The 27126-nt window shown below is 36.5% G+C and overlaps 1 protein-coding gene across 1 annotated transcript in view; it reads right to left on the reverse strand.

Annotated features, from left to right (window-relative positions):
- Positions 1-1059: 1059 nt before the first annotated feature.
- LOC115418324 (desmoglein-2-like) overlaps positions 1060-27126 on the reverse strand; it is a 47069-nt gene continuing 21002 nt past the window's right edge. Inside the window, exons 3-15 of the mRNA XM_030132748.1 lie at positions 16967-17122; positions 15193-15334; positions 12842-13011; positions 12617-12751; positions 12346-12531; positions 10675-10779; positions 10112-10509; positions 8382-8524; positions 7874-8095; positions 6924-7178; positions 5848-5969; positions 4051-4323; positions 1060-3181 (exon numbers count right to left, since the gene is read on the reverse strand). Of these exons, the coding sequence (XP_029988608.1) occupies positions 1811-3181; positions 4051-4323; positions 5848-5969; positions 6924-7178; positions 7874-8095; positions 8382-8524; positions 10112-10509; positions 10675-10779; positions 12346-12531; positions 12617-12751; positions 12842-13011; positions 15193-15334; positions 16967-17122 (3678 nt within the window). The 3' untranslated portion in view covers positions 1060-1810. The remainder of the gene's footprint in view (positions 3182-4050; positions 4324-5847; positions 5970-6923; positions 7179-7873; positions 8096-8381; positions 8525-10111; positions 10510-10674; positions 10780-12345; positions 12532-12616; positions 12752-12841; positions 13012-15192; positions 15335-16966; positions 17123-27126) is intronic.

Genomic DNA, 27126 nt, shown 5'->3' on the forward strand with positions numbered 1-27126 from the left:
CATTGTGCCACATTTGTGCTAATGTACCCTGTAGATTTAGAGACATTCCTTGGCTGCACAGCCTTGCATTATACTTAAAAAAAAAAAAATTGGCCCAACAATATTTGTTTTTCTACCATGTATTAACTGTGATTCAAATGCAAGAATTTTCAAGAGTTCTATTTAGGAGGAAAGAATCAAAATTCAGTGATCAGAATGATTTTGTAACATCCAAACCATCCTGTCTTTAACACACCATAGTAAACATAAATGTATAACTATATTAATACTACATACATAGTGTATATATACAAACAAGCTAATTGAAGGCTTAGGCTGAATCCCAATTCACCCCTTGGCCCTCCCCCTTACCCCTACCCCTCTGTTTTGCGTGTACACGTGAAGGGGTAGTGTTTCCCGATTCTCAATTAAACGGAGGGGAAGGGCTAAGGTGGAGGGCCGTATAGCCCTCGAAATGGAGATTTTTCAGGACCACACTACAAATGGAGGGGTAGGAGAATTTCCCATAATTCTGTTCAAATCACTGGCAGGATGGAGGTAAACACAGCCAAAAAGTGCAGTAGTGTGAAGAAAGAAACACATAAATGTACGTATTTTCTTCGTAAACAGCTTAATCATTTGATCGGCCGTTTCATGCCGTTTCAATGTGTTATGGATCGCATTTCTGCGGTTTATAGTTGATAGCCGTAAAAGCATGACCAAAGCCCATGCAACAGAGACGGTTACAGCTACTGACAGCATACTGAATACTTTCGAAAACAAAGTTTTCCCATCTGTTAATAGCGGCATCGATGACTGCTGATGATGTAACAGGTTGCGAAGGGTTGTCCCATTTCATATGAGAATGTTTCAACCCTTAACCCTTGCAGCTCCTTTTCATGGGGTAGCACTAAGTGGTAGGGCCAAGGGGGAGGGGTAAGGGTTAGGGCTAAGGGGTGAATTGGGATTGGGCCTAAGACTCACTTTCTGAGGTGGTTTTGGCTGAAAGTTAGGTTTTTTAATATTCTAGATTGATTCACATTGAAGGAAACATTTACAAATGCCTGTTTTTGGTCAATATGAAACTGTATGTAGCCAAAACAGTACTTCCTTTTTGGTGTTTTTCTCCTATTCCTTTTTTTTTTAAGTACTGACTTCTTGACTTTTGACTGTTTATTTGGGATGGCAGTACTAAAATTACACAATGCAGCCCTGTGGCTGTTTCTAGATGAAATTTCAGGGGATCATTAAGACAGGGTAACATTACTGCAAGTCAATCTATTTAATACTGAAAATGAATGTTGGTATGGGTCAAGGTGTGCAGACAGTGGGGTTTGGATCCAGCCCCAGTTAGTGCCCCCCTTGATGCAGTTTGTTTTGGCAGATGTGCACTGAACATTCCCAGACTAAACCTTGTACAATGTCTTGGTCTTGGTTTCAGATGATCTCCAGACGAGTTATGGTGGCAACATGATCCAGCCTTAATCCAAATCATTTGCCAGCTTTTAACTAAATGGCTCCTCTACATACATGTATTGTTCCGATTATAACAGTTCGTGTTGTAGTAGCTGTAGTTACTTTAATTTGCTTGCTCCTGCTCCAGACACATCAGCCAGTAAGTAGAGAGAACGTTCTCAAAGGATTTTAGAGACATTTTGGCTTGCTTGTATTTTTTTTAACCATGTCTAGATACTGACATTGGGAAATACTCCAATGCTCTTAGCTTCTCCTAAAGTTCTATAAAAAGTACATCACTTTTAGAAAATACAAATAATTTTTAACCTTTTTGTGCAAACTTGTATTGTCAATATTGTCATTTCAGATTGAATTCTTAGAAATTAAGTTTGTATTGATTTGCTGTCTTCAACTTAGTTTTTTTGCTCCCCACTTTCCCTGTAAAAACATCTGGGCCTCCATTAGTTATCACATGGATGTTTTTGCCATTTGTCAGTGTTGTTGTATTGGCTTGTGTCAATTCAGTGCTTACACCTCCCTCTGATTTGATCCGTCGTACACTTTTCTTTTTCTTTCCTTTCTCTGTAGACACAAGCCCCCCCTCAGGTGCTGTGGTTGCCATGTCAATCACTGCTATGTTTTGACCATTTGGTAGCATTATTGCATTAGCCTGATACTCCCCAGTGCTTACCCCACTGTCTGACATGATCCGCTCCCTGACTCCTATCACCACTCTTTGGCTGTCAGAGCTTGGCCAGACTTCCAATGGTCCACTATCATTTTGCAGACTCCCAAACCTTGTTCTACCTAAAGCCCTTGCAGGGTTGTCCATGTGCAGGATGTGGTCAGTGTGGTGATAGTTGTCAGGAATCGGCTCCCTGACACCTATCACCACTCTTTGGTTGTCAGACTGTGGCCACACCTCTAATGGTTGGTTGATGTTTTGCAAACTTCCAGACCTTGTTCTACCTAAATTCCCTGAGGTGTTTGGTATTTGGAGGATGTGGTCAGTGTGCCCGAAGCCTCCGTTAACCAGTACCATTCCCGGCAGGTTGGAAGCGGGTGCTTCAGCGAGGAGCATAGTGTTCTGGAGCTGTGGTTGGACCATGTAGTGCATAGGCTGCATCATAGGGGTGGTGATGTAGTAGGAAGGCTGTTGTTGTAATAGAAGTGGTTGGCCAAGAGAGGGCATCATAGCTGTGGGTATAGGGCTGACAGGAGATGACTGGACCAAGCTGCTGCTGGTGTGAGCAAACTTCTCCTGTGTTCTGCTGGTGGCTGTTCCATTACAGACCGTTGTGCTGGTTCTGTTTGCGGCTGGTCCATCTACCACTGTAGCACTGGGTTTGCTCATGGTTGTAGGACTCCTTCTGTTGGTGCCTGCTCCATCATTCACCGTAGCAGTGGTGGATGTTTTTGTAATGCTAACACTCTGATGATGGACTGGGTTCTGGTGCTGGACAGTGGTTTGTTTCATCTCCACTGGGGGCCCAGGAATCTGCTTAACTTTATTTACCTCTGAGATGACGATTCTTTTAGTAGTTGGAGGTGCTGAAGGTCTCGTCGGAGAACAGATGTCTGCCAGAGTTCTAAATTTTGGCTCTAGGTCATCGAGAAACTGCAGGTCGTCTTGAGACTGCAGGTTGCTGCAACAGCCCACTGACCCTGCAGGCGAACCTTGGCCCTCATATGCGTACTCCAACACCCCGTCTGTAGCAGCCTCCTCCTCTGCTGTATAACTTGCTCTCTGCAAATCAGCATTGACAACGACAACTTAAGGCCTGTTATTTTTGTCACAACCAACTCCTCTCATAAAAGGTCAAAAGTAGTTACATCTGGCACATTTTAAAATAACATTGGATCTGCATTCAAGAAGCTGTTTGAAAATTAACTTGAATGATTCTTGAATAATTTTTTTAATCATTTGTATTTCGCTGGTCCATCTCCCAAAGGTATCCATGCTGACCTTGATCTAGTACTGGTCATACACTGATTTATACACTTTCAGGTGTAGGTTCATTACACAAAGCAATAATACACACCATCATTTTCCAATCAGTCTGTTGTTTCATCCCACATGGATAAACACAAACTGGAGTTTTCACAATTTTTCACTTTGGAAAGCATTTATAAATGAGTGTTTACGAGTGGAAAATAGGCCCAAAAAAGTCTCTCTGGCAGAAGACCATACAACTGGGTTTGTATATGTGTGTATATAGCCATAGCTGTGTAATAACCAGGTCCTTGTGTAATTCTGCAATTTGCTTTCTACTGTCATGGGTACAGGTAATAAAAAAAGCTCCTTAATTATCATTAAATATTAAATACGTGTAATTTTCCTTTTGATCAACCAGCTGACAAATTGTTTCAGCTGTACAGAAGTACCAGTTGTTTGACCTTCTGTTTTTTCTCTGTATCAGACTTTCCTCAGTGTTTCCTAGATGTAATTTGCTAACAATGGAAAATCACCAGGAATAAAAGCTGTAAGATTTGAAAACACTTGAAAAACTACTTAGTGTAATCAGACATTTGTTGTACATTTCACACCAGCAAACAATCAATAAATTATGGATATGTAGCAGACATTTGATCAGTGTCAGGTTATCGGGTTCTCACCTGTGAGTAGTACTCATGCAGAAACAAAGCCGGCAACGCTAAACCATCAAATCTTTCATACTGTAGTTCTTGTTCCTCTCTTGCAGAGTACAGCTCTCTGTGACTTGCCCTCAAGTCGTAATTGCTTTCCTTAAATCCATGGTTGCCTCTGACGGAGGAATGGTACATGTCGTACGTAGCGCCCATAGATGTCTCATAAGTGTTTATATTTGCTCGTACAGGAGACATCACAGCACGTGACATGAGAACAGGAGAGCTGAGCAGAGGAACCTCCTAAAATAAGAACAAAGGAAATTTTTTAGCAGTTTTCCAATCATACTAGTAATATAGGCTAGCTGTATGGATGGAAAGGTCAGTGATGTTGTTCATGAAATTAAACGAAAACCCTGAAGACATATGACTATTCCTCTTGCTTCACCATGAGGTTAACATTTCATTTAACTGAAATGTCTCAACATCTGTTTGCAAATTGATATTATTTTAGAATTTGGTAAGATATTACACTAAATTCACTGAGAACAGGTAATTGTCTTCATCACCGGCAAAAAATGTATTGTTCGGCATCACAAAAATATGACCGTTTTTATTTCGCTTTGTTACTTTGTACAACGAACTTATCTGATTTTGGTCTGTGTTGATGTATAATGGGTTCCAGAGCCAGTAGTGCATGAGCAGCCTGCTCTACAGGTTTATCAGAGGTTCTTACTAAAACTGATAGATCTGCAGACAACACCATTTAACAAAACTAAAAGGGGCTGTACAGGATTGAGAAAGAGGATTGTTTGAACAGGTTTTATCACCTTTGGCCCATCTCACTTTCCCTTAGTCTTGTTGACGTGTGTGCATAGCATGAAGCAGCTTTAGGCAATTTTCTGAAAGAAGTGATCAGCAGAGAATTACTGTAAGTGGTAGATTAAGTTTTTTTCATTTAAGGCCTAATCTTCCAGGATTGTAACTGTCAAGTTGTAATGCAGACAATTGTCAGCATTCACTGAGAAGTAGAAGCATAATGATGTAATTACCAAGTTCTGTTCTGTGAAGGCTGTTTGGTCCGTTACATCTAAATGAATACCCCATACTTAAACAGTCATCTGTATGTCTGTCTGTTCTATAGTAAGAGTTCAAAGTGTGAACCACACTACCACCTTCATGAGATACAGCAAGTTGTCATTTTTATATTGATGCTAACATTTGAGAGTTACGACTTATGATTTATGTTTTTATTCTTTCTTTTATTTTTTCTGCTGCTTCTAAATCCTGCTGCCGTAGACCTCATATATGATGTGCATACTGAACAGTGAATCTTCCATAGGCTGTTTAAAACCTCTTCAACAAAGCTTTGTGAAACCTGATCTACTGTGAGTTGTTCCCAAGCCAGCTGAGATATGTGATTTATCTATCTACCCTTGGGTTTGTCCTGCGGCTTGTGTTGACCACCTTTTGCTGTTCATGTCAAATGAATGTAAAGTGCTTTTCTGATTAAATTAAAAAAACTAGGAATAATCTAATTATGATAAATTGTGTATGGGTGTATGTATACAGTTTTTTTTTTTTTTAAATTAATTTGAATTTTAAAACTGTGTGCGACACAAGCTGTTGGAGGATCATCTGTTGATATTTGCTTATTGTGTACAAGTTTGAATTTGTTTAAATACAGTTTAAATTCCATGCATTTCTAGACATAACATCTGAGGACATAAAGCTAAATGTTTATTATGTAAGTTAATGGTTTTCAAATCCAGCTGTATACTGCACTAGACTAATGCCAAGATATCAAGCTGTGACAGATTGCTTTACCTTGTCCTCCCCTTGGCCCTCTGTATGATACACCATTAGGTGATTTTGAGCATCATAAGGAATATCGGAAAAATCTCCAATCACTGATCCACATCTGCAGCTGGCCAGTAAGAGACCTGCAACTGAAACACAGAGGAAAAACTCAGGTCAAAATCTTACATATGTTATATAAATATTAATATTATAAAAACAGATTCATAAGTCAAGAAACATGAATGAGTAAAAATAGAGTTAAACTACATGAATCTGTATTTTGACCTGAACATGATTCATTCAATCTTTGTTTAATCTAAGAGTATACACTGTTGTTTTCAGACACATTCCTCTTTTTATTCCTATTTATACACATTAGTAATCACCGTTGACCCGGTGCAAGGATTACATACCAAGCCCCACTTGCACTTTTTAATTAATCACATTGTCACAATTATTTCCTGAAAAGAGGTAAAAATATTGTAGCACAACTTTATGGGCATCAGTATTTTAAGGTAAAGCCTGAATATGCAATACTATATATAAGAGAAAACAGTGGTGATAACAAAATCATTAAATAATGAAAACTTCAAAAGTAATTGAAGGGATTACAGTCAGAAATCTGAATGATTAACAACAGTAGCAATAAAAGAAAAAAAAAAAAAAAGTGGTTCCAGGCACAACAATCCCCTCCCCTCACACATGTTGTAGCTTATTTTGACATGGATCCAGCTGATGTCATCTATGTATGTGCTGATGTCAGCATATCAGTTCCCTCTATATATGTGCCAAGTTTGAAGTAAATTGAAACAAAATTGATATATTTATAGATATGTGAAATTTCACCCATTATAAGTAAATGGGAGAAGAAAAAATATTTTAAAAATTCATAAAAAATTTGAACTTTGACCTACTTTTACCAAAATGTAATCACATCTATTCTGGGTCACTGGAAATCTATAAAGTCAATTTTGTATGAATTCAACCAATAGTTTCGCTGCTAGAGTATTAATAAACAAACAAACCGAAACAAAATCAATCCCCCCTGCCTCCCCTTTGGGGGGGGGAGGGGTAATAAGTGAACCAAAACAGCTCCTACTCACCAAGCATCACAACAAGACCGAGGATCACTGCAGCCACTCCCGTTCCCCCAAAGTTGGAATGTGAGTCCTTCAGAGAAGCTGCTTTAGCCAGGACCACCTCAGCCCCACAGGTCCCGTTGTTTTTACAGGAACACACATGAATTTCCAGGGACTGAGGGTCTGGGCAAGCAAAGCCCTGCTGGTCACTGATGATGAGGAAAACCTCGTAGAAACCAGGCCACAGTGGATGCACAGGCCTAAGAGTTGCACGGGTACCTAAAGCAAAACATACAAGATACTTTCTGTTGTTGAGTTTGTAAAAAATTCAATCACCTTTTCTTAATTGTGTAAATTTGTATCGTGAAAATAATTGTAATTAGTACTGACAGGCTGCACTTCATTGCATTAACCCATGAAGACCCAGTGCTACTTTTGTGACAGTTCCCAAATTAATTTTTCTCTCTATTTAATGTGTCTTGATTGATTTATCACCATTTATTATAATATTATTCTCTGTATTTTGCATTTTTCACTGTAAATCATGTCTTTTTCATGTCCTATATCTAATTTCCTATTTTTAATTTAGATATTCATGAAAATGCAGAGTAAATTAAAATATTATTATATAAAAACAAAGAAAACTTCAGAAAAACAGACTTTTTCAACAAATATATCAATAATTGAATGTAAAACCTAGTGACTCCATCCACTGTCAGTCACTATGGAGCCTCTGAACGTCCAAATGGGTCATATCTGATGACCATGAAAAGATGACAAACTGCATTTTACACCAGTTATTCACATGTATTGATGGGATTTGTGGATCAACAGGTATTAAATATTTTAGATCAATAGATACTTTTGGTTGCCAGTGGATGCTTGGGTCTTTAGGGGTTAATATAAATATCACTGTGGCATTAATCAGACTTTTAAACGGTAATTAGATAATGGTCAAATTAATGTATCCATACCATCTAAAGGCTCCACTTTCCACTCCCACCTACTCTTCTCAGCAACTACACTGAAAGAGAGGGGGGCACCGTTGGGGTCTCCATCGTCATCGTGTCCAGTGACGTTAATGGCTGCAGTGCCTTCGCAAATGTACTCCACAGTAGTGGTCAATTCAGGGCAGTTGTCATTTACGTCTCCCACCTGTAGCGCTATCGTTCCTGTGGCTGTTTTAGCCGGCATGTCTGAAGAAATCACAAAACAAGTTACAACAGGTACAGTTTTTACAGTATATCATTATCTGGACCCTTTAAAAAGAAAAGACAGCATTCTTTAAGTTTCTGAGGGTTCTGATTGTTTTAAGCAGTGTTCTTTAGGGATGACTTTGTATCTTGAATAAAGATATAAAGTCATCGAAATTAGAATAAAGATTCTTTATTCTAATTTTTTATGAAAGAAGTTGCCATTGGCTAACTTTTCTCATACAGAAACTCAACAAAAAATCTTTTACACATTAAAAACAGAACCTACCATTTGTCAAACTTAGTATTTTAGCAATGTAAGTTCCATTGACCACATATGGGGATTCTCTGTCCGGGGCCTTCTGAAGTCTAATCTCTGCTGTTTTAGGGTCGATCTGGAGCCAGTTGTCAGGATCATAGCCTTTAACGTATCTGTGAAAATAATTTCCAAGAACACCTTTTAGTTTGAAAATAAAAGACCACGTACTACTCTTGTTACCTTCACACTAAACTGTAATAGTATAATTTTTGTTGTGCATGTCTTACTATGTTGTACATTTTGGTCTTTTCAAGTCTTCTATGTAAATTTAATCCTATTTCAACCAGTTCCTTTTATAATGTTAAATACATCTCAACTAATTTGAAACATCAGCACTTGAGCAATATCTAAATGGATTACCACTCTACTAAAGAACTTCTGTAACTGTGATGTTTTAGTTCAGACCAGATGTATCACCAACCAATCAAGTGTCTGTATCTAGTCTACAACCATGTCTCTACCAACTCATGTGATATAACATGTAGTTAAGACTCTGAAGGAATTTAAGAAAAGTTAAAGTTGACACGTGCAACCATTATACACAGATGCCGTAAAAAAGGTGAGATGGTGATTCCACCTTTTTTCCACCATTGATTGATTTCCACAGCTAAGACAAAGGAGTAACAGAGGTGAGACAGGCTGGACTTTTACACAGCGGACCTGCGTTACGGAATCAAAGGGGCGGTAGCGCAACATATAGTGTGACATATAACTTGCGTGTCGGATATACCCCGAACATAGTGGTGTTGCTAACCTCTGCAGAGTTGGTCTGTCTTTTACCGCTCCACAAATGTTAGCATGGATAGAGTCCTTTGCCTGAAGTGGCATTGTGGATCTCGGCGTCTCCCCAGTTCGACATCTTTCTGGTCGTGTTGATATGTTTATTTACTGTACACTACCCGCACTCATTTTTAAACCCCCTCAGCTCAGCGGTTGCACACACAATACATCATCAAAACGTCACACCTTGGTTGAGGAATGAGAGCTGTTCCTGTTACATAGCGTTCCAGAATCATGATTCCACCTTTATCATGGCTCTGTTACCACCTCCAGAGGCGTTACAAAGCTGCGATAAAGGTGCGACTAAATGATCCCACCATTTCATTTACACAGACGTTGTTCTGGAATAAAGGTGAAATATTCCTGTAACAGAAGTGCTGTGTAAAAGGGGTCTATGATGGATTGAGAAACATCATGTCTTCACTTTAGACTATTTCTAACATGGGAGTGTGGTACCAGAAAACTGAATAATGTCACAATGACATTTGACTCATTGCTCATATAATATTATTTGTGTGAATTTTTTTGACCAGGACCAGAATGTGTTTTCACCGTGACTCTGACCTTTGACTCTTTTTCTGATCAGTTCATCCTTAAGTTCAAGAGAACAATTGGGCCTTCTCCTACAATTGGGTTTCTTGGGAGGATTTCATGTTCACAAGAAAGGGATGAACATAAAGATGGATAGGGTGTAAATGTTCTGGAAATTCTGGTTTCGCTGACAGTAGCATTTCCAAAGGGTGTTCATTTTAGGATTCATAAAATGATGAAATAGTGTGGATGCTATGTGTAAAGATTACACATACAGCAAGTTACAAACATACGAAGTTATGTATTAAAATGATAATGTGTTAGTTTGATGGAAATAGACTAAAAACATGATTTATGACATTGATGAAGACGATGAGAGCTTTTCTTACTGAACGTTCTCTGCAGGTTCTCCAGTGTCTGCGTCAATGGCTCCATAGACTGCAATCACCCCATTTTTTGGACTGTCTTTGGGGTTCTCCGAAACAGAGACAGGCTTCACTGCAGGTTTAAAAGTGGCGCCTTCGGGTTCATTAATGACTCCAATATTCACTGCGTAGACTTTGCCTGTAGGTTTCTTTTTTTTCTTGGGACGCTTTTTGTTTGGAATACCTCCAGCACCAGCACTGGCACCAGTAGCTATACCTGGACCTTTGGCGGGGGCTTTCACTGAAGGCCCAGGAGCACCGGGAACCCCAGGAGCACCAAGACCAACACTTGGGCCTGTACCACCACCTCCAGTAGGCCCAGCACCTGGACCTGCACCTCCCCCACCTCCACCACCTCCTCCTCCTCCACCTCCACCACCGCCTCCACCACCACCTCCTCCTCCTCCTCCTCCTCCTCCTCCACCACCGCCTCCTCCTCCACCTCCACCACCGCCTCCTCCACCTCCTCCACCTCCTCCATCACCTCCTCCTGCACCATCTCCTCCTCCATCACCTCCTCCTCCACCGTCGCCTTCTCCATCTCCATCTCCATCACCTTCCCCCGCAATCGGAGCTACATTGTTTACTATTACTCCCAGCTTTATATCAGGGTTTTGCTCAAAGTCAACGGGCTAAGAGAGAAAAAGGAAATAATGAGGAAAAAAATACTATCAGTGCCATATTTCTGGTTTATACACAGTCATAAACCATTTATAAATAAATGAATACAGTTACACATTGGCAACAAAATATGTGAAGTGCTTATGTGACTTACACACAACTTGACAATTAGTTATTAAACAATCAAATCTTACTGCTTTAATATATTACAAGCCAGACTTGCTGAACTTAGGCCAGGGTGGGAAAAATGAACAAACCACACACTGGCTGCAATTGAAGCCTTTTGCATGTAGTTGGTTGCAATCTGAAATTTCACCACCAGATGGCAGTATCACACAGTACATCTTCAAGTATGTCTTGAGTGCTACAACTTCATATTTGAAGCGTCACAATCTACAGCACTTTAAGTCCTGCACTTTAAAAACACACTTTATATCATATTTATTGTAAGTGGACTTCACTGTTCTGATTTTAGACTATATTTGTGTTGATATGAATTGTTTTATTGTTTGTAACTGGCCAAGGGACTACAGATGTATAAGCAATTTAGCAGTTATGCTAACTCAAACTTCTTCACACCAAGGACCACTTTATCATTAAAAAAAAAATTTCATGGTCCACCTAACCAGCTAGCTAACCAGTTTCTCACTCCCACCCTACAAAAAAAATCTTTTTCAACAGCCTATATTACAATATTATTATATTTTGTATGTTACAAATGAGGTCTGCAGTATATTACAGATGGTGCGAACAGGTTGATGGTAACAATATCTCTGTGACTTGTTGCTGACATTGATTGTGGTTTCTCCAGCTTTTCTCTTCAGTCACCGATCTATTGTCATATTTTAGAACTGTTCAAGTCACTCTTCATTTCTTTTCGTTTCATTTCACTCTTTGTTTCTGATTAGCTAGCTATTCTACTTCGTTTCCACCACAGTTCACAAGAGGTCTTTGTTATGATAATAGGCAGCCTAGGTAAACTAACTGTATAGAGACAGTGATGCAAAACATGGGTTTGCATAGACAAATTCAATAAAAGTCTACTCTTAGGCTTATTGAGGCTACATTTTATTCGCGTTTAATTTAGAAAACAATTATCTGTACTTGTAACTTTGCACTGGAAGTCAGATGAGAGGGATTTAAGAAACACTGATATAAATTTGACTTTTTATGACATCCTCTCCCAGACCACTAGGGGGAGCTCTCAGACCAACACACTTGACGTATCACTGCTCTAGACTTTGGAGTATTTGCATTGATATTATATATTCTGTGTGTTATGTGCAATGTCCCCCCAAAAATAAGTCCATAAAAAATTGCTACATAACCATGAAAACTCAATATTCCAGTAACTTTACTTAAAAACATCTTACACTGACCAAACTTAAACTTACACCCATCCTTAAGAACCTAAAACAGCCCATGTTCAAAGTTTCTGAGTTTTAAAGTATGTTTAGTCACTTAGAATCTGGTCCAGTCTTTCCAGATGCATTAGGACCTTTGCGCATTTAGTAAGTAGTACTGACTGATTCTAAAGATTAGAAATATTAATGCAGCTGTTCAAAAAGACCATTTACCTTTTTTAGCACCAGGACACCTTCGTTGGTTTTAGGGTCAGTGGATATGCCGAATATCTCATCGTCATTTCCAGAAATGATGTCGAAAACAGCAAGCCAGTTTTCTGTTCCTGCCTGATCAGTATCCTGGACTTTGACCCTCAGAACCTCCACATCAGCTGTGTTCTCCATGATACTAGCTGAGTACTACACCAACAGAACACAAGGCATTTTAAAGCAGCAGAATGAAATATGTAGATGTTGTTGGTAAATACAATAGCTGAAATCCAACCTCGTCTTTTTCCAGCTTTGGCGGGTTATCGTTGATGTCTGTGACTCTGACAACAATCGTACCAGTTCCGGTGTTGCCTTTCGGAGCCCCATCCATATCAACTCCTCTAATTGTCAAAGTGTAGGAGCTTTGTCTCTGTGGATGAGACATGAACCAACAAATTAACATCAGGGCAGACATTTAGTCAGAGTTGTGGCAGATTTATATGCGTATTTCCTGGTGTACCTCTCGGTCTAAGGTGTCATCTTTGACGTAGATAGATCCAGTGTGTCGGTCTATCCTGAAGTGGTTTTGTCCGTCAGCAGGTTCCTGCTTCATGATGCTGTAGGAGATCTTTGAGTATGAGGTGTTAGCTTTGTCTAAATCAGTCGCTGTAATCACACCAACCAGAGTGCCTAGGGGGGAAAGTAACATGGTCAGCAAATCTAGCAAAGGTAAAATTAAGATGGTTCTTTGTCCTTTTTGCTGATTGTCTCTTCGTATTTGCTGGTGGAACCAAGCATATTCATGACTACAGGGTTTCATGGATCATTACCCCGCCCTCCAAATGGGAGGCAAGGGGTATTGTTTTTGATTTGGTTTGCTACCTCGACTAAGTGAAACGGCGGAGGTTATGTTTTCATCGGGGTTTGTCTGTCTGTTAGCAAGATAACTCAAAAAGTTACAGACGGATTTTCACGAAATTTTCAGGAAATGTCGATACTGGCACAAGGAACAAATGATAAAATTTTGGTGGTGATTGGGGGGGGATTTTTTGTTTTTTCATCTGTCTGTTAGCAAGATAACTCAAAAAGTTATGGATGGATTTGGATGAAATTTTCAGGAAATGTTGATACAAGGAACAAATGATTACATTTTGGTGGTGATGTGGGGGGGGCTGATCTGTCTTGGTGGAGGTCTGCGCTTTCTGAGTGCTTTTCTAGTTTGTTTGTTAACACTCTAGCAGCAAAACTATTAGTTGAATCCATACCAAATTTGGTTTATAGATTGCCAATGACCCAGAATAGATTCATTACACTTTTTTCCCATTTACTTATAAGTAAACTTTCAAATGTCTATAGCAGCAAAATTCATACCAAATGTGTTTTTTAGATTGCCAGTCACCCAGAATAGATGTCATTACATTTTGAGAAAAGTAGATTAAAGTTTTCGTTTATGATTTTTTTTTTTTTTTTCATCTTTTTTTTCCCCCCATTTACTTATAATGGGCAAAATTCCACATGTCTGTAGCAGCAAAACTATTGGTTGAATTCATACCAAATTGACTTTATAGACTGCCAGCAACCCAGAACGGATCTCATTACATTTTGGGAACAGTAGGTCAAAGTTCAAATTTTTTATGAATTTTTAAAATCTTTCCATTAACTTATAATGGGTGAAATATGTGCGAGGGGCGGGGTTTGTTGCGCCTGGCACCACTTGTTCAACTTGAAATTGTGTGTTTAATACTTTTACATTTTTAAATGCTAATTGACCTTTTACCAACCACCGTAATCCCTACATGGATCACTATTGCCCTGGAGGGTGTTAAAATGCCTCAGTTTGTAAATCAGATTAAGATATGATAACATAAGAAGTTTTAGGATTACAAGGCAATAAGAAATGTTCATATGTAAAATATTAGTGGTGTGCATGTACATCTTTAAACCTCAGTGGAAAGATGCACATATGTATAATATACCTTATACCTATAAGATGCCAAATACTTTTTTCTCTGATTGTTTAAGCATTTATTCTTGCATTTTACATTGCAGGAATAAAATGATGAATTTAACTGTACTGATAGTCTAGTGTATATCCTATACAGTGTTATGTATTGTTGAATTATTGGCATGTGTTATAGAATATACAATTTAATACTATATTATGTGTCTTATGTAAAATGAAGAACTTTTATTTGTCTGGTGTTTAGTTGTTTTGTCTTGTGTATTTTATCGTACATGTCAGACAAAAAGACAATTTAAAAAAACAACTGTTAAGTCATCCTCTTTAAAAATATAGGCATTATTATTTGTATTTTTTTCCCCAAAAACTCCACAAATTAATCATAAAGCCTTACCCCAAACAAGCAAAACAGTATAATTCTCTCAAAACTCATCCAACTCTTGCAAAGAACTTTCATAAGATACAAAAAGACACACCGTGCATCAAATCCTCCTTTAATGACGTGTGGATTTTGCTCTGTGCAATAATGTTTTATCATATACTTAGTAAAAATGCACATCCAGATATCCAAACGAGTCAAGTATGGACATGTTTTCTGACCATGTGGAGCAGAACATGAATTCATTCTGATACATTTGGTAAAATTATTGATATTAAGATCTAACGTTTAATTTAAAGGGATTTAGCAGGACCAAATTGCATATTTATATTTTCATTGGTGTACTTGCTCCTTCAGATCAGAAAATCCTCTTATGTGTTACTGTGCATGGCCTCTAAGGTGAAGGTGTAATACTGTCAACTACTGCTGTATGTCTGAGTGTGGACTGGAGTTGAAAATACTGTATAATAGCCTCAGAAGCCTCAGAACTATTGGAGACATTTTGATATTGCTGGTGAAAGACATATTTTACCTCCTGGACTGCCTTCTACAATGTAAGCTGGTGATACAGTGGCAAAAACAGGTGAGTTGTCATTTTCATCCTCTACATCAAATCTGAGGTCGATCTTTGCTTCAGCGATGGTACCGTTACGAAACCTGGCCACTCCTGTCAGCTGGAGAATACAATACAAACGCAAACACATTTTATTAACTCTTTAGGCACCAAAGTTGCCATATTGCAACAAGCAACATAAATCTTGATATCAAAATAAAATATAAAAAAATACAGGGTGGGGAAGCAAAATTTACAATATTTTGAGGCAGGGATTGAAAGACAGTGTATGACCAATTAGTTTATTGAAAGTCATGAGAATTTATTTGCCACAAGAAAATTGACATAATAGAAAATGTTTTTATTCTATGCGTCCTCCTTCTTTCTCAGTAACTGCCTTCACACGCTTCCTGAAACTTGCGCAAGTGTTCCTCAAATATTCGGGTGACAACTTCTCCCATTCTTCTTTAATAGTATCTTCCAGACTTTCTGGTAATAGTTTTGCTCATAGTCATTCTCTTCTTTACATTCTAAACAGTCTTTATGGACACTCCAACTATTTTTGAAATCTCCTTTAGTGTGACGAGTGCATTCAGCAAATCACACACTCTTTGACGTTTGCTTTCCTGATTACTCATATGGGCAAAAGTTTCTGAAAAGGTATGGATAATAGTGTTAGGTATGATTATGACATCAATATATGTTTGGTTTCAAAACAATTGACGTAGTGCCTGCTGAGAAAAAACAACTAAATGTTCACTGTAAATTTTGCTTCCCCACCCTGTATATAAATAAATTCGGGTGTCTGAAAGATTTATTTATTTTAGTTGCTGATGACAGGCACTTGATTACATATTCTGCTAATTTTAGTCAAATGCAGCAGAAATTAAACCTTTAAGTGTTTAGTTAATATGTACAAAAGAAAGTGACTTTGATGTGATTCTTCAACTTTTAATTTCTTAAATATTTTAATAGATGTAGAATAATTCAATTCAAAGGTCATCTCCATCCAACTCTGCCTTCTCTTAGTCTTAAATTTGGTTTTGGCGCCTACTAGTGGTAAAGACAAAAAAAGCAATAGATAGATAGATAGATAGTAGGGGTGTTAGAAAATATTGATTCTGTAATATATCGTGATATTTCATTTCACAATACTATATCGATATTAAAAAGTACTGTATCGATATTTTTAGATATTTATTCAAATGTAAATATGCCGGAGGTTCATATTTGTTTTTCGTTTTTGTTTATATTTTATTTATTAATATTTAACACTCTTTTATTAAATAATGTTAGTTCCTTTGTTGGGATTGCACAAAAGTAATGTTCTGATGTTAGTTCTGAACTAATAGAATATGAACATTTGAACTGGATCTGAAACTGTAATGTCTGTAAAACAGAATTTAAGTTTGAACACACTAACATTTTGTGATATAGCATTAGATCCTGTTGTGATCAAATACAAATGTGTTTAGTATTTGTGCACATTTCTGATGTAATTCAATCGTGATATATCGTGATAAATTGTATTGTGATCCTAGTATTGCAATTTGTATCGTATCGCCAGATTCTTACCAATACACACCCCTAATAGACAGATAGATAGATAGATAGATAGATAGATAGATAGATAGATAGATTTCATATAGAATTCCAGAAATAAACTCACTTTAATATTTTGAACTGAGAATCGTCATTGGTTATTCTTCATTAGAAAGGGTTGTAGTGAAAAACAGAGTTCAGTCATACTCACAATGTATGTTTCTCTCTGCTCTCTATCCAGTATTCCACGGACACGCACCAAACCAGAATTCTCATCCACCATAAACAGGTTGATGGGGTCTTCACTGGCCCCGGGGCCCATCAGGCCGTAGTACAGTTTGTGGATCTTATCTGAATCTGAACGAATCTGGAGAGAGAATAAAATACTCATGTTTCCCCAGTGTCTGAGTCCACTCACATGCTCATCACTAGTTCTAGTACACAGGTGTCAAACATGCGGCCCGGGGGCCAAATCCAGCCCGCCAAAGGGTCCAGTCTGGCCCGCAGGATGAATTTGTGAAAAGCAAAAATTACACTGAAGATATTAACAAATAATAGTGTCAAAATCATTCAAATTCATGTACCACATACAGACACATACAGTCTGATTACAGTTACAGTTACACAGTTAGATTTCAAGTGGGTCAGACCAGTAAAATATTGTCATAATAACCTATAAATAATGACAACCCCAAATTTTCTCTTTGTTTTTTTGGTGTAAAAAAGTAAAATTACATGAAAATGTTTACATGACCAAACGATACTTTTACAAAAAATGTGAATAACCTGAACAAATGTGAACAAATGGAAATGTCTGAAGAAAAGTAAATGCAATTTCACCAATATTCTGCCCGTTACTAAATGTTTTGTGCGATTGTAATGCACATGTGTAAATGATAAACTGATAAACCAAGGCAGAATATTGTAAAAATTGCACTTGTTTTTCTTAAGACAATTCAAGTTGTTCATGTTATTCAGATTTTTAAGGAAACTTTGTAGATGTAAACCTGATCATAATATAATTTAACTTTTTTCAGTTATTATTTTACTGGTCCGGCCCACTTGAGATCAAATTGGGCTACTTTCTTGCTCCGTCTGCTGTCACAAAATTTTCTGCATATTTTTGTAAAACCTCTTCACATTCTTTGAGTCACTGTGGAAATATTTGAGGGTTAGACTTGCATATGAATCATGTGTAACCTGATGTGCTTTAGGTTGTGTTTTTTGACACATGTATAAACACAGGAACAAGAACATCAGTCATTCAGATGACTAATATATGAATTTTTTTGTATTTTCTGTTGAAAGTGTTGATATTTTAATGTACATTTCAGAGACTGTTCTACCTTAATCCATAAGGACCCGGTGTGACTTTTGTGGCATTTCACAAATGCATTTTTTCTGGTGACAATCATCTATTTTCCTATGTCTAACTGACTGATCATGTAGATGTTCATAAAAACTCCGTTAATCCTATCAATACATGTAAATAATTGGTGTAAAATGCAGTTTGTCATCTTTTCATGGTCATCAGATATGACCCATTTGGACGTTCAGAGGCGTCGTAGTTACCATAGAAACACTATCATCTTCTACAACATTGATTCACCAGTAAAACCCATGGAGTTGGATCAATAACAGTGGATGGACACACTTCAGTTAATGATAGATTTTACTAAAAAAGTCACTTTTTCTTCCGCTTTCTCTGTTTTTGATAGAAAAACCCTCAACTTTAATCTGAGCTTTTAATGAACATCTACATGATCAGTGAATTAAATATGGGAAAATACACGATTTTCACTTAAGAAAACAAAATACAATGCATAACATTAGAAAAAAATGTTAAATCACTTAAGAAAGGTTAAAAATAGAGAAAGATTCATTAGGGAACTGCCACAAAAGTAGCACTGAGTCTTTATGGGTTAATGTCTGTATTAACATATGTACATATTTATATTCATATATGGACATATTATATATCATTAACCTGATGTGTAAATGTATCACACAGTCATTATTTATATGGTTAATGTTTGCATTTAGTACTTGCTTCTAATACTAATGTTTCTGTGTTGTAGTTTAGTTTCACTTGTATTTTCACCTCTCCTTGAAGAAAGCGGTTAATACTTCCCGAAAACCAAGTTTGGCTGGTTGTTTAACAACATCAGGGGTGTCAAACATGCGGCCCAGGGGCCAAAACCGGCCCACCAAAAGGTCCAATCTGGCCCACGGGATGAATTTACGAAGCGCAAAAATGACACTGAAGATATTAACAATCAAGGGTGTGAAACTCATTTTAGTTCAGGTTCCACATAAAGACCAATATGATCTATAGTAAAATAATAACATTATAATAACCTATAAATAGTGACAACTCCATTTTTCCAGGTTCAACTGGACTTTTGAAGCAAAACTAGTCCAGTTGAACCTCAGAGAACTACCAACAAATGAGAAATTGGATGAGAAACTGTTCTTATTTTAGTTCCAAACTCAAAATTTTTAACAATATTATGCCTGTTACCAAATAATATAAGTAATTTAATGTTTTTTATTGCACTAAAACAAACAGAAAAGTTGTCATTATTTATAGATTATGATGCTATTACTTTACTGGTCCGGCCCACTTGAGATCCATTTGGGCTGAATTTGGCCCTTGGAAGAAATGAGTTTGACACACCTGAGTTAGAACATTATGCTACGACACAGGTGTCAAACATAAATCCGGTCGCCAAAGGGTCCAGTCCGGCCCGTAGGATGAATTACACTAAGATACTAACAATTAATGGTGTAAAAATCAATTTAATTTAATTCAGGTTCCACATACAGAACAGCTGATCTCAATTGGGTCTGACCAGTAAAATGTTATTGTAATAACCTGTAAATAATGAAAACTGCAGATTTTATCTTTGTTTTAGTGTAAAAAAAAAAAAAAGTAAAATTATGTGTAAATGTTTATTTTAACAAACTATCCTTTTACAAAAAATGTGAATAAACTGAACAAATATGAACAACCTGAAATGTCTTAAGAAAAGTAAATGTAATTTTACTAATATTCTGCCTGTTACTATATGTTTTGTGTATTTGTAATAGTGATGTAAGTTGTAACACACATGTGTAAATGATAAACTGATAAACTGAGGCAGAATATTTTTAAAATTTCACTTGTTTTTCTTAAGACCTTTCAGGTTGTTCATGTCATTCAATTTTTATGGACACGTAAATGTAAATATTATCATAATGTAATTTTACTTTTGTCAGTGTTATTATTTTACTGGTCTAGCTCACTTCAGATCATAGTGGGCTGAATGTGGCCCCTGAACTAAAATGAATTTGACACCCCTGAACTACATTAATATACAAACATAATAAAACATTGTAGCAAGAACAATCTAGACTTCATCTGCTTCACTGTTTTCTCATTTTTCCTCCTAATTTTTTTGTTACACACAGCAGTAGGAGGAAAATAAGTAGATCATACATGTTCTCAGTATGTTGATGAATCGTATTTGATGTTAAAGTGGAGGCATGTGAGGAAAACACCTAAATATGTGTGGATATGGGCTGTTTAACAAAAGGAGGAAAAAAGAAAAAGTTAAGAAAGGATTTATTCTTGTATACAAAGCATCATTAAAGAGATCATTAAAACCTAAGTCGGCTTGTTTGTTTCCAGATGCACCTTAATCCAGACGTCGAGCTGAACTCCAACCATTATGCATGTGATTCAGAGCATTATAATTTATATTACCTGCGTGTTTGATTTTTTTTTTTTTGTCACTGAAATAATAAAAGTCTGATAAGCCTAGTCATTTGTCATTTGTTCTGTCTTACTTTATTTTAATTGATTATTATTTATGTTTGATTGTGTTTTAATTATAATTGTGTGTTTTTAATCTGTCTCTTCCATTTTTGTAAAGCACTGTGAATTGCCCTGTGTGTGAACTGTGCTATACAAATAAATTTGCCTTGTAGATATTTTAAGGAGCACGGTTCAGAGACGGTCCCAGAGTACTTTATGGAAAATTACAAATAATGATGCATTATGCACGTGTTGTCATAATGAACGATTGGGTGTGTGTACAAGCAGATTTAAGTAATTCTGTTTTTAACCCTTTCATGCATGAATTATGAGAACCTCAGTTGAGATTTTTTTTCCTGAGTGCTTTTATTCCTCTTTAGACATGAAAAAAACAATGCAATTGAATTTTTTTTGTCAACCTATTTTTCATGGAGTTACAAAAATGTCCACTCAGCTGGACACCATGTGTTTAATTTTTGAGGCAAAAAAAACGTGTATTTAAAACCCATCATCAGAAAGTGAAAACCATGAAATAAAACCATTTTTCATGCAGCTAATCTGATGTTTTCTAACATTTTAACATACTCTAATACAAGTTATTACTCACTTCATGGAGATAATATGCAAAAAAAACCAAAACCTTTTTGATTACAAAAACTTTTAAATTACAGTCTAATAACAATTAGCTATTGATTTACATTAAAACATATTTCTGCAGATCAGGTTTATAAAGAACAGCAAAGTTACAGTAATGGTATGAATTGCAGTGTATGTGATGATGCTGTGTTGGATGATACAAAACTAAAACAACAAAACCCATGAATATATAATAGAACAGCTGTAGAATAACTGTCCACTGTAGTGACCAGTATGCTTGAAAGGGTTAAATTACATCAAACCATCTAAAATGATCAAATTAACACATGGTTTAATTATCTGAGTGTTTTCATGAAGTAAGTTGAATTGATTCATGATAATAATAAACATTTCACCTGTCTTACACATGGACTAGAGCACTGTTCACTGTTGATTTACATTTGCAAAAGTATTGATGAATGCAGAAAAAAAATTATCAGTCATTTTTATGCACAATTTAATAACTAATGTATGCTTATGAATACATGTGGGCAAGTATCTGGAGGTACCACCTTATTTTTTAATCAATGGGACATTTAAAATAAAACTGTAACTAGACATTTTTTTTTTTTGTGTTAATTTCAAAAAAAGATTAAGGAATTTGAATTAAATATTTTATAACGAATACCTTTCTAATGTTGATTTTCAAATGAAGAACCTGATATGAACCACGTCTATATACATCAGATGGAGCCGTTCCAGAGATACAAAAACAGAGGTGTGACATTTGAGTGTTGCTTCATATACAGGACGGTTCTACTGTCAAAAGGTAAATGTGAACCATCTGAAGTACATGTACTTTTAAATAATAGGAGACGGAAAGTTAACCTGCATGAATCAACAAGACAAAACAAAACTTAAGCAAATATGACTGAATAAACCTGACTAAAACTTTTTTTTTTTTTAGATGTAGGCAATATTATATTCATATAAACACTGGTTATTTTTTGTCTCAATAACAGATGATTGATGGTATGGTTGGTTATCTTTTTTTTTTTTTTCTTTCTTTTTTTTTACACAATTCCATTAGGCATAATGTAATTTTTGCTTTTAACAGAGGTGCTATGAAAAGACAAACAGATGAAAAAAAAAAAGAAAAAATAATAATACTCTTAGGGGATTATAATTCTTTATAGGTAGTTTTTTTTTTTTTTTAGTTTTTAATTTTGTGAACACTTTACAAATCATTCTTGTAACATATTAATAAAAGGGGAAACTATTGAGCCCACATTTAACACATTAACCACATTATGATTTCTGATCTTCATTTGTCTCCATTTTTAGAATTTATATTCAAGATTCAAGACTCATTTATTGTCATGTGAAGAGTAAAGAAACAGGTTTCCCTGTACAATGAAAATTTACTTTGCTATCCACACTGAATGCCACAAGAATTTAAGATAAGTATAAAAAATATTGGAATAGAATAATCTAACTAGGACTTACACAACTGAAACAGTGGCGTTTAAAAAAAGAATGGCATGCATGAGAAAAAGAGCATAAAAAAATCTAAAAATGTAAACTACTATTACCATGACAAAAAAATCTATATTTACATAAATGTGCAACATCTGGTAATTGTGCAAACTCTCAGAGGTAAATGTCATACAGCATGTGCAAAACTGCCTGAGGTAGGTGTAAAATTGTCAGGCAATGTCAACAACCACTGAGATTTATTAATGATTTACTGTAATTTATGATCAACGGTGAATACTCTGACACTTTAAAAATACATGTTGGCATCAACCTCTGAAATACCAGGATCTGAGATTTTACACAGTGGTTCAATGAGAAATAACCACAGCTGAAAAGTGAGGTCAACACTGAAGTGTGATACCAATGATGACAGCTAAATGCTGCAACAAGCCCGGCTTCTAGAATCCAGGTAATCTCTCTGTCTAAAAACGCTGAGCGAAACTGTTCCCATGAACGTATGGATAATTAGAGGCAGGGTTATATGAGGTACGTGTCTGTTTGACAGGGACAGACCACACAAAGATGTTCCACGCTGTTCTGGTTTCTGTTTTATCACATGCTGCTACCGTGTCTTCACGTGTAGCGGTCGAGTGAATCATACGCTGATCTACCTGTTTGACTCTATTATATAACCTGAGAGGCTATAACACTATAACCTGCAGCTATAAACCAAGCTCACCCTGATGGAAAGAAGCCATTGCAGTTGAATTGGGGCGTGGGCTTTTCTACTCATACTGATTAATGAACTGGATGTCTTATCTTTTGTTGACATGCCAGATGCCAACAGCCTGGTTAACCTGTGGAATTGAATGTACATTATTATGGCAGCGTTGCAAGTGTAACTGGCTTTTATTCTTCTGCCAAAATGTTGTGCATGTGAACTATTCAATAAGGAACTTTCACGTGTTTGCACATGTGAAGTTTGTCTCAGAACCAGTCACTGGTTGACGTTAGTAAACTCCATTTCGAAGATAATAACTCTAATGTCTCCGTGGATTTTGGCTGTTAGTGTTGATGTGGATTCTTTGTTACCAAGAGAGGCACTTACTGTCATTTATTTATGTCGCAATGCTGTTTTCTTATCTATTTTATTTATCTTATCTTATGCCACCGGAGTTCCACTTTAATTTCGTTGTATATTGTGCAATGATGTGCACTGTGCGCATTATGCTCATTATGTACAATAAGAATTAATTCATTCATTCAAGGAGTAAGTAATCAAACAGCTAAGACCCTTCCACTGGATAATTATGAAGATTAATTAATATGTTTCAACTAGGAACAAGTTCTTTAGCTCTAACTCTGAAACATCCATCAGTTTAATAAACATCGTAAAGATTGGACTGTGTTTCAATGGAGAAAGGTCATGTGGTCTGGTGAGTCCACACTGACCCTGTTCCAGTGTGATGGGTGCATCATAGTGAGAATAAAAGTGGATGAAGTGATTACCCATCATGCCTAGTGCCTAGAGAACAGTGTTAGGATCTGGGGTTGGTTCAGTTAGTCAGGTCTAGGTTCAGTAACATTATGTGTCCAAAAAATTAGGTACGCTGAACCTGAATATATTGAATGACCAGGTCTAGATATTTATGGATTTAACACAGACATATTCCAACATGACAACACCAGCATTCATCAGGATCAAATCAAGGGCAAGTTTATTTCTATGGCACATTTAAAACAACTCAAAGTGTACTAAGCGCTGTACAAATCTGCAAATACAAAATATGCTAAAACTAGTAAAATAAGAATGAATACAAGATGTACTAAAACTGATAAACACAGATACAGAGTAATAGGATAAATGACATCTAAAACACAACCAGAAGATAAAACTTGTATTAAAAGCCAGTGCAAATACACTGTAAGACCAGATAAGTTGAGTTTACTTAAAAAATTTGAGTAAACCGGTTCCCTTAAAAAATTTAAGTAATGAATAATGAAAACTTGAGTGTATTAAACTTAAATGCTTGATTTGAATGGAATTGCTGTTTGAAGTACAACACACTAAAGGCCAAGATAATTTAACTTAAAGACTGTTGCAATGTCAATTGCTTTGTATAATCATTAAACTTAATATCATCAGTTCATTGTACTCAATTCCACATTGATTTAAATTAAAATCTTTTGTAATATAAATTGCTTTATGAAATTATTCAACTTAATTTATTGTAGCGTGGATAGAAGATAATAGTGATGTGACGTTCATGAACGAATTGAATCTTTTGAACGGCTCTTTGAAATGAATGATGGGAACTGAGTCTTTGTAAAGAGCCGTTCATTTTTTTTTTTTTTTTTTTTTTTTTTTAAAGGAGGGAGTGTCTGCCTGTCAATTTACCAACATACTGTTCTTGTTCTGAGAATTGCACTACAGTTCAGGTATTTAAGTAACTGCAGTGACTAATCACTGTTGTGTTTTGTGCAATTTTTTCCACATGTTTACACACGTTTATTGTTCTTGTTTTGAAGAGAATAAAATGTTATTCCATAAGAAAATGTTTTATTTTCTTCTTCATTTTTAGGCTACAGACTAGTCCACATAATGTACCGTGATGTTTTTGGTCAAATTCCAGCATGTGCGTAATGTCACCTTTCATGTCATGTATTTAGCCCACACATTTGAACTAACTATTCTTTTTTACAGTAAGATAATATTTACTGCCGTGCCAATTAAACACCTTTAAAATGTAATGTCAATCATCACATGTAGCCTATTTAGTCATTAAAACATTGGTGTTTCAAAATAATGCAAAAAATATAAAAGAGCCAGTCTTCTGAACGGCTCTTTTCAGTGAAGGGCTCCTGATTGAACGGCTCCCTTCAAAGAGCCAAAAGTCCCATCACTAGAAGATAACTCAGTATAGTCAGGAAACGCTTTTAATTTGGCAAGGCATAAAGGTTTTTAATGAATAGGAGCCATCATGGATGAACAGTAAAACCATTGTTGGGCCTATGGCTCTCACTCATGGTACAGCTCTACAAAAATACAAAAACATACGCTAAAAGTCCAATAAACATTGCCATACACACATTAAGTCCAAATTAACACTAACATCCCAATCCCGCTGAACCCCTGCACAGAAAGATAACCCATTTTCAACAACATGCCCAATACCCACAATGCAATGCGGAGATAACAAGATGTGGTCATGACTAAAACTTAGTGATTTAAATCCATTCAATTTAAGATTTTTCGTACTTTTGACTATGTCTACAAATTAGTAGAATATACTTAACATTTTATAGTAATGTAATAAAACTTACGTCATTTAAGAGATTGTAATTAAATCATTTTAGTAAACACAAAGTCCAGGCTTACAGTGTAGGTGCATCTTTAAAAGAGATGAAAGTGTTCAGTGGACTGTGCACATGTGATTTGTTGGGGCAGAGTGTTCCAGAGCCTTGGACCTGCTACAGAAAAGGCTCTGTCACCTTTTGTCTTCAGACGGATTTTTGGTACGTCTAAAATTAGGCAATTTGAGGATCTTGTTTCTGTGGTCGTAATGTGCACAGTTAAAAGCTGGGAAAGGTAAGGGGTGGCCAAACCATTCAGGCACTTAAAAATGTACAGTGGAATCTTAATAAGTGACGGGACGCCAGTACAGGGGCGCATTTTGTTGAAAGGGTGGTTTTTCGGATCATGAGGCATCATTTTCGGACATGGATTGGCCAGACCTGAACCAAACTGAGAAACTCTGGGATGTGATAGAGAAGACTACACAGCAGTCTGAATCACCTTACTGAATCTGGATGGAATTAAACGCTCTGACTTTGCATAACATTACTGTAATGGCAGTGAATAAATGTTGGAATGAAAAGCTATAGGCGGTATGAGAGTGTGGGACTTTTTTCGACTGTATAATCAGCGCCACTTGGCATTTCACTAGTTTATTACCAGTAAATGTCCGCCATCTGTTTTTGCAACACCTGTGCTGATGTACACATTGTGCTTATGCTAGAGGGTAAAAAATCCAAATTGGCAAAGGGGTAGGAAAATGCATACACTCATATTCAACATTTAGGATCGAAGACGTCTAAATGGAGGGGTCTTGTCTGTACATGACCACCATACTTATGCAGAACAACTTTAATTTCTTTTGGCAATCTGAAGCTGTTTTCAACGTTTTTTTTTTTTTTTTTTTTATGACTTTAGGCTTCATGCTTGCCTTATGACTTTACATGGACGTTGCACGCGGATATGTCAATGCCTTGACTCACACCTGACACACACGCACTTCTTTGTTGGATTAATCACTTTCTGTTCTTTCCAAGGACATGAAATGATGCCATTCGGTTGAAGTGTCTACGAACAAGGTGCTGTGTCTCATCAGGTCTCTATTCATTGTTGCCAATTCACAATTTTCCTCACTAGATTTAGCAATTCATAAAACCCTTTAGGTATATCTTTTCAAAAATCAAAACAAAACAAAAAAAAAAAATAGACAGCCATAAATCTAGTCACC

Source organism: Sphaeramia orbicularis, chromosome 4 (genome assembly GCF_902148855.1).
Source record: "Sphaeramia orbicularis chromosome 4, fSphaOr1.1, whole genome shotgun sequence".
In the NCBI taxonomy this organism is placed as follows: domain Eukaryota; kingdom Metazoa; phylum Chordata; class Actinopteri; order Kurtiformes; family Apogonidae; genus Sphaeramia; species Sphaeramia orbicularis.